The sequence below is a fragment of the Panulirus ornatus genome, chromosome 11 (genome assembly GCF_036320965.1).
Source record: "Panulirus ornatus isolate Po-2019 chromosome 11, ASM3632096v1, whole genome shotgun sequence".
NCBI classification, from domain to species: domain Eukaryota; kingdom Metazoa; phylum Arthropoda; class Malacostraca; order Decapoda; family Palinuridae; genus Panulirus; species Panulirus ornatus.
This window is the reverse complement of record NC_092234.1, coordinates 48,628,768-48,640,692: the sequence shown is the minus strand read 5'-3', so window position 1 is coordinate 48,640,692 and position 11,925 is coordinate 48,628,768. Positions and strand designations below refer to the sequence as shown.

The following is an 11,925-nucleotide window of genomic DNA, read 5'->3' as shown; positions in this document are numbered from 1 at the left end:
GGTAAAAAGGGCGATGTTTCACCAAATGAACTGAAGCCTCATTCCTTCTGAAACCGACATGAGAAATTCATTGTAACAACTGCGACGCGCACCATTAGGCTTACTAGATTTTGGGACATACTCATCAGATAGTGTCTTTTTAGGGATATGGTCAATCTAGAAGTGTAACATAGTGTGTCTGCACATCGCCATCATCTTGGTAATGGATGTCAATTAATATTGCATCATATATATTTTCGTATTTCATAACAAAACAATCATCCGGATCATGAGTGGCCCATTGGATATAGGTTGAAATAACACATGAGATTTTTGTGATATCTTTTAATTCCATATGAAAGTAGTTTAAGATTGACTTTGAGATATTTATTATATTCTATAAAATGAGTGGAACGAGGAAAGTGATTTGAGGAATTTTGGACGTTCCGAAGCCACAGTCGTCACCTTCCCGCCATGCACTGAGACACGGAGCTCCGTGGTAAACAAGAAGCATGTCGGTGGGAAAACGTGAAGTTCTATCTCTCTATAAAGCTCTGTTACGAGAGAGCCAGAAGTTTTCTTCGTATAATTATAGGTGAGCTTGAATTCAGAGGCATGATGAAAAGTCTCTTTTATGACGTATTTTCTTGGCGCCGTAGTCTGTTTTATCAACGTATCCCATAGAAGTTTCAAGTCTTTCCTAATGTTCTAAGGTTTTTCGTTGCAGATAGGAAGTTGGTTAAAGTTTAATGCCGCTCCCTTGTTGATTATGAATATGTTGACATTATATATATATTTTAATGGTGTTTGATGTGTTATGCTCGACTCTTTATGTTCATTTCTACCGCAAATCAACTTATTGAGATATCCTTCTTTCTCCCCCAATCTGTATCCTATGGTATCGGGGACCTCAGTGGAACCGGGGTATCAGGTGGAGCTAATCACTGAATGTAGTGATTTGCGATAGTAATGAAAGTCTAAATTGTTCAAAAGATATAAGAAACATTGGACATATTTTTTTTTTATTATAACCAGGGCCTAACGTAACCGACCGTAACCACTGCACAGATGTGCCTATATTGATTGAACTCAGAAGACGCAGAGTTGGGGTCGTTGTGGTCCAGGGTATTGAAATTTCATAAACTACTGATTCCAAGACTTAAAATTCCCTGAATATCTGAAATGGTATTGATACTAAAATCTTGCTTTAAGTAATTTGTACTTGACAGGTACCATTCTTTATATCAATGACAGCTGTTAACTCAAAGTTGGTAGAGCACTTAAAATGATGTAGAATTTAAGGTTAAATGATTTAAGGCAATAAGAATACAGTAATAAATTTGTGGACCAGCATTACTTACAAAAATGAACATACATTTTGACGTGTTACCATTCGAATCCTTTCATTTTGTCGACTTGATGTAGAGGGTAGGAATTTGGCATTTTTAAAATTTAAGATTGTTGTATGCAGTTGATAGATCTGTTTTTAGAAGCCCCAAATAAGGAACACTCATCCCTTAGGTTAGGTTAGGTTAGTTAAATTAGCTTTCCAAACAATATCTGTGGGAAAATGTAAAATTACCAGAACTTTGGTTGTAGCACCTCATTTATTATAATTTTTATAGGTTGAAGGCTCCAGTCACGGACAAAAGTCCACATTATGTTGGAAGTGAAAGACCTGTCTTTTGAAATGTGCCAGTTCATAGTTATTGAGAAAAACATGAGAAGTTAGAGAGTTCCAAAGCTTCGATGTGTAGGGAACCTGACTCACAACAGTTTAATGTTCATGGCGGCAGAGAGTAGCAAGTGTTGTATTGGTAAGCTAGTGTTATGTGGAATGAACTTTCATGTTCCCATGTTCACTGGGACATTGCAAAATCTCAATGTAGGTACTCATATGTAGATGTTTTCTTTCATTCCACCTGTCTTGCTTTCATATATTGAGTTAAAATGAATTGCTTGATAGTAGAGGAATTAGTTTCTGTGAGTAGAGAAAAGTAAGTATGAGATTGTACCATTCTTGAAAGTTTAACCAACAAGTAATAAGGACAGTAACTATTGTTGACTTGATGAATGTTCATTAAGTGAATTGAAGAGAAGTTGGGTACCTGGTAAATTTAGGGAAAACAGTTTAAAAGTTAAATAAAGACAGGTTTAGAGATGTTTGTTTAATATTAGCTGTTCAGTTTTGTCTAGATTTTCTCTTAAGGATGAAAGGTCAAGGCAAATGTTTGTAATATTCATATGTTGTTGTAAGTATTATAATCAGACCAGACTATTTTATGATATTACAGAGAGTATGCACTTCGAAGAGTTCGTGATGGTTTTAAGGCAGGAAGAAATCTCACAGAAGCTGAGGACCAGCATAGAGAATTACAGATAGCAAAGGAGTCATTAGCAGTTATTAAGAGACAGGTAAGATCTAGAATTTTGAAATAGTATACAATAATTTGTGATGTACAACTATTTGAATTAGAATTTTTTTGTCTGCTGAAGTGCTTGCTTCACATGACTTCATGTATTATATGTAAAATTGATAGAAATATTGTTGTAGCTTTCTGTTTGTGTCACGTTGCCTTTTCTATCATTCAGAGAAGAGTGACATGTTCCAAGCATTTTTAAACAATTAAGTATAAACCAAATTTTTTTGCCTTTAATTTAATGAACTAAGATGGTATTTTTTGTTAAGTTTCTGTTGGCATTTGATACTTTGAGTGTAAGGTTATAAAATATGAATGGAGAATATAAGAAGAGTAATCAAAACATGGGGTTATAGTAAATGAGTTAAAGATAAAATGTACATTTCTGATTTTTTGGGTGAATATCCATGTGAACTTTTCTGTAATTGCTGGCCTTTTCTTCCATTAGCTAGGCAGTGTCAGAAACTGACAGCTGAGTCTTGAGAGAAAAATCCATTCTAGGCTTCTGTTTTTGTTGTAAATATTAGAAAATATAGGAGGATAGGCTATCCAGCACCCCCTTCTCCCATCCCCCTCTCTTGCCCCCATTGGTCACCTTTAATTATATTCTGAGGGTTTTGTGGGTAGTACTGTATTCATTTGTGTCACTTCGGATAAAAATGAGATGTGTTTACCCAAGTAAGAAACTGATCAAAGGAAGGTGCATTTAAAGAGGGACCTGTCTATAGTGGTGAAATAAGATGTAACAAGTATGTTCATTAAGTGGTGGAATTACAGAAATGTTGAAGGAGAAAGATAAGTTGTGAGGAATTGTTGTTAGAGAGATGGGGAGAAACTGGGTCTTGGAGGAGGTAGTACACTTCACCATATTTCATCTACCCCAATAATACACCCTGTCTGAGTCTGAATTTATTGAGGAAATTTTGTCAAGATAAGATGCAGATAGAGTGAGAGAAGAAGGAGCAGAATTGAAGATGTGGAGGAATACAGTGTTGAATGGTCAGTGTATGAGTGCATTTGGTTATTTGTGGAAGAAAGGAAATCGTTGATAAAAAGTAGAAAAAGTGTGGGAGACAGGACAGAATGTTGAGGGACACCACTGTTTATGGAGAAAGGGGGAGAGTATGATTCATCAACAACCACGGATATAGATTGTATGAGGGGAAGCTAGATAAGAGGGAACAAAGTCAAAAGCTTTGGATATATCTAGGGCATCTGCACATGACTCCCTAAAATGTTTCAGGACTGATGGCTAGACATTATGCTATCTTCTATATTTTCTTGTAAGGTCTCCTAAGTTCTGCCTTGGAAATCCAATGTAATTAACATTACCAAGTCTGGTTTCCAAGAACTAGGACGTTGTGTAGGTGCCGTAATTATTTTTCTTGTGAGCAGCTGTAAAATATTTACTGCGATTTTGTTTGCCTGAGTATGGAATACTGCTCACGTCTTGGGGGTGGGGATTCATCCACATCTCCTACGTAGAGTGGAATCAAAAGCCATTCATCTCATTAATTCTCCTGGCATAATATCAGTGTTGCTGCTCTCTCTTTATTCAGTAAATGTTGTATTGGCCACTGTTTTTGTGAACTGTATTCATGGTTTGGACCCATGGCACACATTTAGCTGCTGCTTCCCACATCTTGTGTGTGAGACCAGCCGCTTGAGGATTGACCGTCATGATACCTCCTCCTTCCCTTGAACAGTTAAGCTTTAGATATCTCTCCTTTTGTCTTTCCCTCTTTGTATGATTTTTCTTCATTTAAGAGTCTGGTCTGTCTACAAACAGTTGTGGAGACCTGATTGATTTTTATTTTTTTCTCCAACTTTTTTTCTTATCAAAGATGGTGTTGATTGTGCCATTCTAAGCATTTGAAAGAAAAATAAGAATAAGAAAACTTCAAAGGAAGAAGTGAAATAGGCCCCCACTTTCTGTGGAGATATGAAAACTTCTTGGAGTGTATTGCTGAAATAGATCTGAGAACTATGTAATCTGGTATTGACTTGCCTTGACCATTGGCAGCATGTGTTTATAGTTTTGCATTGCTTTTGGTTCTTAAACTCGTGTAGTTATCATGTAAGGAAGTCTTAGGCTTTTGTCACCTTCGTAGATCAACTGACATTCAGTTGTTGGTGCAGAAGAGTGGATCATAGATCTATATGTGGTCCCCTTTGCATCACAAAATAGATCTGTATGAGGTCTAGTTAACCTTTTCAGTTGTAAGCTTAGCCCCTATTTTTGTTCCCTAAGCTTCCCCCTCCAAAAAACTAATCTTAGAAATTAATTCACCATTATGTTAAAAGCCATACAACATTAACAAACTACAACCAGCCATCCTCAGTAGCTGTAATCCCTTTTTAAGTTTCATTAGTGGTATGTGATGGTATGATAGTCTATAGGCTTGGTTATGATTCTTTCTGCCATGTACCTGTCATCATAGCACTATCCATCAAAATAGCATCTTATTTTTTCCCCATGTTTGTGAGCGTTTATGTTTGTTGCTGATAGACACAAGGGTTTCACTCTGACAGCTGCCAGCTGCATGCTTTAGTAGGAGTAACCAATCAAATAAATGCACAACTGTTGAAGGAAATGGTAAGAACACAAGTCTTCTTGATCATGAAAAGAAATTGAAAGGTTGAATTACATACAACTGACACAGGAACAAAAGAAAGTGCTGTATGTAGTGAACATAGATTCAACTAGCATTACGCAACACACTGGACCTTTACAACAACTTAGGTTAAGGCTAAACTAATACCATGGTCTGTGACCTTCCACTTCTTACTCTCCAATCATTGATATGACAGTAATCTTATGCACTTTTGTTAAGCCATGGTAAAATATATTTTAATTCATTTATGTTCTTGTTCAAAAAATATACTTAAGACAAGAGCCTACCCTGCCCTGACTGCCTTAACAAGGAAGGTGTACTTAAGTTGATGAATTTTAGTTTTCACAAGTGAGTGACTAAAATTTTGCATGTAATTGTCAGAATTTAAAAGTTTATGTCTTTAAGATTTATAAAAAGATAGAAGTAGTCATTAGGAACATTAGGTAGGAGCCTCTGCAGACACTGCTCTAGAGTTGCCCCATGCCTGTGGCCTGTTAAGGGTGAGGGATGAAAGGATAAGAAGCGGCACTGGAGTTCTTTAGTTATGGAGACTATTTCTGTATGAGGGAGTTCCACTTGGAACAGGCATCAGAGATATAGGTAGATAGATTGAATGAAAATCAAAGGTTTGCATTAAAAAAAAATATATATATGGAAATTTATCTTAAGAATTTTCCAGAATAAGATGTCAGTTTAGTGCTGTTTCATCAGCATTGTACAGGGTGCTTACTATGTCGTGTCACTTTCTATAATTTAGGATTCAATTCTAGTACAAGTATGTTTTTATTACATGTATGTTTAGTACATGACACAACTATATTACATTATATGGACCTTCAAATAATGTTAACTGTTACACAATGAAATACTGTACAGCCTTGACAGCATCTTTAAGCTTAGTGAATGCTCTGGAAAGCTTCATATAGAACCTGGTGCAGAATCATGGTCTTAAGAATGATGATGTGTAAATATCCATTGTATGTGTAACCTATGTAACATTATTAAAGGTTCATGTAATGTGATTATGTAATGACAAATAATAAACCAATATACCATAAAAACTTACCTGTAGTAAAGGTAAGTGCCAAGTTGCTAAGGGATGACAAAACTTTGTGGACTCAAAATACTTGTAATTTGCTTATCATTCATATTTTCATCATCATCGAACTTTGCATTTTATATAAGTCTTCTTCAGCTTCATGATCAGCAGACAGTTTTCACAATATGCTTTGAACATTTGTATTCCATGACATACCTTAAATTTAGTGGACCACCCTCGGAAATATTTACCTTGAAAATCACGTGGTTTACCTCTATTCATCATGGAACAACATTTGGCCAGAGATTGACACCCCTTCACCTATACACTTATGAAAGCGCTATAGAAAACTTGATCTACACCATTGATGTTTACTTGATGCAATGTTTTACTCACACTCAGACACTTGGCTGTTCAGCATCTGCAAAGGTAATTATTATTTTATGTGTTTCTTGAGTTCAAAAATTGTTGAAGTGCCAACTCCCTAATAATCACCAAGGGTCTTCATGGATTTACCTTGCAAATTTCTGTATAATCGACTTTCTTTGTAATTCAGAGCAAATTGTGTAAATACTTTCCATAATGAGAGCAATTTGGGGCTGCATGCTGGTCTTTTTGAAAATAGTGTATTTAGGTACTTTGGATGAAAATCTTTAAAAAAACAAGTCGCATTCCTGAGAATGGTTCGATATGCGAGTATGAACAATAGGGTCCAGTGCACTAAACAAGTGTAGCAGAAACTCAGAATACTCTCACCGTGTGTTCCAGTTGTTTGAGAAGTGTTCCCAGATCATAGCTGAAAGAGGTCATCAGTAAAAATGGCTAGTTTTCTCATGAAATCCATTTGTTTAGTCCAAGTTTTGCAAGATTGCACATCTATCGCCTTTGCTTATGTGTCCATCTGACATTTATTTGTAATATCCCATACTTTATTATTATCATTAGGTCCTATGTCATTTGCAAGTGTATACAGTCTTTGTATCGTCTCAGTGTTTTTGGGTTCATTTTGCTTTGTTTGGATAATGTCGTCATTGTTTGGGCAGTTTGTTGGACCTTTTCAGAGAGCACGTATAAGTAGTTGTACCATATAACATAAGTGAGTCTGTATGGGATTACTGTATAATACTATATTTAAGTACACTAATATTATCCCTAGATAGCTTGAAAAAAATTGCAAGATACAGTATTAAAAAAAATATATTTTTTGACTGATTCCTTTTGAATGTGTAATGCAAGTGTGTTTTCCTTTCAGGTTGTGATTGGACAGCTGTATAGATCTCCAAACCTAATAATTGAGAAGTAGCTTAATTTTTTTGTTTAGTTATTGAGGCCCCTTATAAGTTTATTATAAAGCACTGGATAACACCAAGCAGTCAAAGAACAGTAACCTTTTAAAGATTAGTGACATGCTTGAAATTTATAAGCATCAATATTTTGTGAGAGAGGAATTCAGAAATTTTCCACGACGTAGGTTTGTAGTTATTATGGTGTTGTGATTTCTAGGGTTACTGTTATTTCTCGGATTAATTTTCAGGATTGGTTTCCTGGATAACAATATTGTGATCTGATATTTGGATTGTTATTCTTTGCAAACATGATTTTTGAATTTTTATTCAAGATATTCATGGACTTTGAATTAAGACTGACTCAAAGGAATGCTACCTAATGTAATTTACTTAGATATATGTGTTTTGTAATGCTCCTGTAAATCAATTTTTTCCATTGAATTTCATTGGATTTGATATTTGTTTTTTGGATAGTTTTCTCCCCCCCTCATCCCCTTGTGTAATTTTTGTGCCTTTAATGCTTACTAAGAGTCCATTGGTATACCTCTTTTTGGACCATACTGCACATATTAAACATTGATGTATTCTCAGCGGATTTAAGATGTATTTGGAATGGTTAAATTATGTAATAGAATATGTGGTTTGGGTTTATTTTTGTGTCCATGAAAGACACAAAATAGTTTATGGATTAGGAAGATAATTATTGCATTAGTTAATTTTCATAATTTTCACACTTACTTTTTGAAAGGTGGTTGTAGGTTTGGGTGTATCTATTTAATATTTACCAAACATGTTTGGACAGATGCATTCATGGAACGTAAAACAGATCATCTTTTCAAATTTATCTTGATTTTGTGCTGTTTGCCTGTACATAAAGTTAGTGTGCTCAGTTAACTAAGTTTCTACACATGGCTGTATATAGTGCACATATGTAAATAAATTATTCAAGTTTACAGTATATTTTCCATCTGTTTATCAGCCTAGATCCTGTGTATTGCAATTAGGATAGCTGTGAACATAAAATCTTCCCAACACGTATTGGTAATTGACATACATACGCTCCCATATATTGATAAGTAAAGAGTGGTTTAAATGTATACTGAGGTTTCTTTGATTAGATTCATCTGTGGGAAATGGCGACTAAAAGTGGAGGAAGCAGAGGGCTGGAAATCCTCCCCTCCCATTTTTTAATTTTCCAGAAGAAGGAACAGAGAAGAGGGCCAAGTGAGGATATTCCCTCTAAGGCTCAGTCTTCAGCTCTTAACGCTACCTTGCTAACATGGGTCTGTGGGGCCTGTATGTGAATAGGGAGCTGTGGTTTTGGTGCGTTACACATGACAGTTAGAGACAGTGTGAATGAATGTGGCCTTTTTTTCTTTTCCTGGCACTACCTCACTGAAGGGGGGGGGTGCTATTTCCTGTGTGGTGGGGAAGCAACAGGAATGGATGAAGGCAAGCATGAATATGTACTTGTATATATGTATATGTTGATATATATATCTTTGTATATGTGTGTGTATGGACGTTTATGCATATTATATTTATATTTTAGTTTGCTTTGTCGCTGTCTCCCGCGTTTGCGAGGTAGCGCAAGGAAACAGGCGAAAGAAATGGCCCAACCCACCCCCATACACATGTATATACACACACGTCCACACACGCAAATATACATACCTATACATCTCAATGTACACATATATACACACACACAGACACATACATATATACCCATGCACACAATTCACACTGTCTGCCTTTATTCATTTCCATCGCCACCTCACCACACATGGAATACCATCCCCCTCCCCCTCATGTGTGCGGGGTAGCGCTAGGAAAAGACAACAAAGGCCTCATTCGTTCACACTCAGTCTCTAGCTGTCATGCAATAATGCCCGAAACCACAGCTCCCTTTCCACATCCAGGCCCCACACAGCTTTCCATGGTTTACCCCAGACGCTTCACATGCCCTGATTCAATCCACTGACAGCACGTCAACCGCGGTATACCACATCGATCCAATTCACTCTGTTCCTTGCCCGCCTTTCACCCTCCTGCATGTTCAGGCCCCGATCACTCAAAATCTTTTTCTCCATCTCTCCACCTCCAATTTGGTCTCCCACTTCTCCTCGTTCCCTCCACCTCTGACACATATAACCTCTTGGTCAATCTTTCCTCACTCATTCTCTCCATGTGCCCAAACCATTTCAAAACACCCTCTTCTGCTCTCTCAACCACGCTCTTTTTATTTCCACACATCTCTCTTACCCTTACATTACTTACTCGATCAAACCACCTCACACCACACATTGTCCTCAAACATCTCATTTCCAGCACATCCACCCTCCTGCACGCAACTCTATCCATAGCCCACGTGTCGCAACCATACAACATTGTTGGAACCACTATTCCTTCAAACATACCCATTTTTGCTTTCCGAGATAATGTTCTCGACTTCCACACATTCTTCAAGGCTCCCAGGATTTTCGCCCCCTCCCCCACCCTATGATTCACTTCCGCTTCCATGGTCCCATCTGCTGCCAGATCCACTCCCAGATATCTAAAACAATTTACTTCCAGTTTTTCTCCATTCAAACTTACCTCCCAATTGACTTGACCCTCAACCCTACTGTACCTAATAACCTTGCTCTTATTCACATTTACTCTTAACTTTCTTCTTTCACACACTTTACCAGACTCAGTCACCAGCTTCTGCAGTTTCTCACATGAATCAGCCACCAGCACTGTATCATCAGCGAACAACAACTGACTCACTTCCCAAGCTCTCTCATCCACAACAGACTTCATTCTTGCCCCTCTTTCCAAAACTCTTGCATTCACCTCCCTAACAACCCCATCCATAAACAAATTAAACAACCATGGAGACATCACACACCCCTGCCGCAAACCTACATTCACTGAGAACCAATCACTTTCCTCTCTTCCTACACGTACACATGCCTTACATCCTCGATAAAAACTTTTCACTGCTTCTAACAACTTGCCACCCACACCATATATTCTTAATACCTTCCATAGAGCATCTCTATCAACTCTATCATCCAGATCCATAAATGCTACATACAAATCCATTTGCTTTTCTAAGTATTTCTCACATTCATTCTTCAAAGCAAACACCTGATACACACATATGTATATATGAGTGGATGGGCCATTCTTTGTCTGTTTCGTGGCGTAACCTCACTGACACGGGAAACAGTGAATAAGTATAATAAGTATAAATATAAACATATCTGAAGGGGTGGGAGCAGGGGGCTGGATTCCCTCTTCTTGTTTATCAACTTCTAAGAGAAGGAATGGAAGAAGGAGCTAAGCAGGAAATGCTCCTCCTCCTCAAAGGCTCAGGCTGGGGATGTCCAAATGTGTGTTGATGTAACCAAGGTGAGAGAGAGGAGAAACAGGTAGTATGTTTAAGGAAAGAAACTTGATGCTCTGGCTCTGAGTGAAACAGAGCTCAAGGCTAAAGGTACAGATTGGTTTGGAAGGTCTTAGGAGTAAAGGCTGGGGTTGATGAGAGGATAAGAACTAAGGAAGGAGTAGAACTACTACTGAAGCAGGAATTGTGGGAGTGTAAGGAAGTAAATTTTAGATTGATATGAATGAAACTGAAAGTGGATGGCAAGAGATGGATGAGCATAAGTGCTTGTGCATCTGGACATGAGAAGAAAGATCATAAGGGGTAAGTGTTTTTGGGAGCAGCTGAGTATCTCAGTAGTTTTGATGTAAGAGACTGGGTATTAGTAATGGGTGATGTAAATACAAAGGTAAGAAATGTTGCAGCTGAGGGTATAATTGAGGCACATGGAATATTCACTTTTATGAGTGGAAATAGTGAACAGCTTGTGGAGCTGAGTGCTCAAAAATGATTGGTGATTGGGAATACCTGGTTTAAAAAGGGGGATATACACAAGTATATGTATGTGACTAGGAGAGATGGTCAGTGGGTATATTTGGATAACATATTAATTGATAGGTGTGTAAAAGATAGACTTTTGGATGTAAATGTGCTGAGAGGGGCAGTTTGTAGGATGTTTGATCACTATCTTTTGGAGATAAGAATGAAGATTTGTATAGGTTTCTGAAAAAGAGGAAACAATGTCAGTGTGAAGAGAGTGGTGAGAGTAAGTGAGCTTGGAAAAGATACTTGTGTGAAATAATACCAGGAGAGACTGAGTATAGAATGGAAGAAGGTGAGAGTAAATGATGCAAGGGGAATGGGTGAGGAATGAGAGGTTATACAGGGAAGCAGGGCTAGCATTTATAAGAGATGACTGTGGCATGCGAGAGGTGGGAGATGGACATATTTGAAAGCATACAGAATGGTAGGATAGAGAAGTAAAGTTGGTAGTGAAGGAGAAAAGAGGGGTGTTTGGGTAGTACTTCCAGAAAAGGAGTGCAAATGATATGGGTATGTGTAACAGAAATTAGATGGAGGTCAAGAGGAAGGTGCAGGGGTTCAAGAAGAGGGTAAATGAGTATTTGGATGAGCGATTGCTGGTAAATTTGGGAGAATACAATTTTTTTTTTCTTTCTTTTCATATTATTCGCCATTTCCCGCGTTAGCGAGG

The 11,925-nt window shown here is 37.5% G+C and overlaps 1 protein-coding gene across 1 annotated transcript; it reads left to right on the top strand.

Moving 5' to 3' along the window:
* The first annotated feature begins 415 nt into the window (after positions 1-415).
* bcn92 (LYR motif-containing protein bcn92) lies at positions 416-8,292 on the top strand. Its single transcript, XM_071666945.1, has 3 exons — positions 416-574; positions 2,274-2,394; positions 7,306-8,292. Exons 1-3 carry the CDS (start codon positions 492-494, stop codon positions 7,354-7,356), a joined length of 255 nt encoding a protein of 84 aa, XP_071523046.1. The 5' UTR covers positions 416-491; the 3' UTR covers positions 7,357-8,292.
* Positions 8,293-11,925: the final 3,633 nt, after the last annotated feature.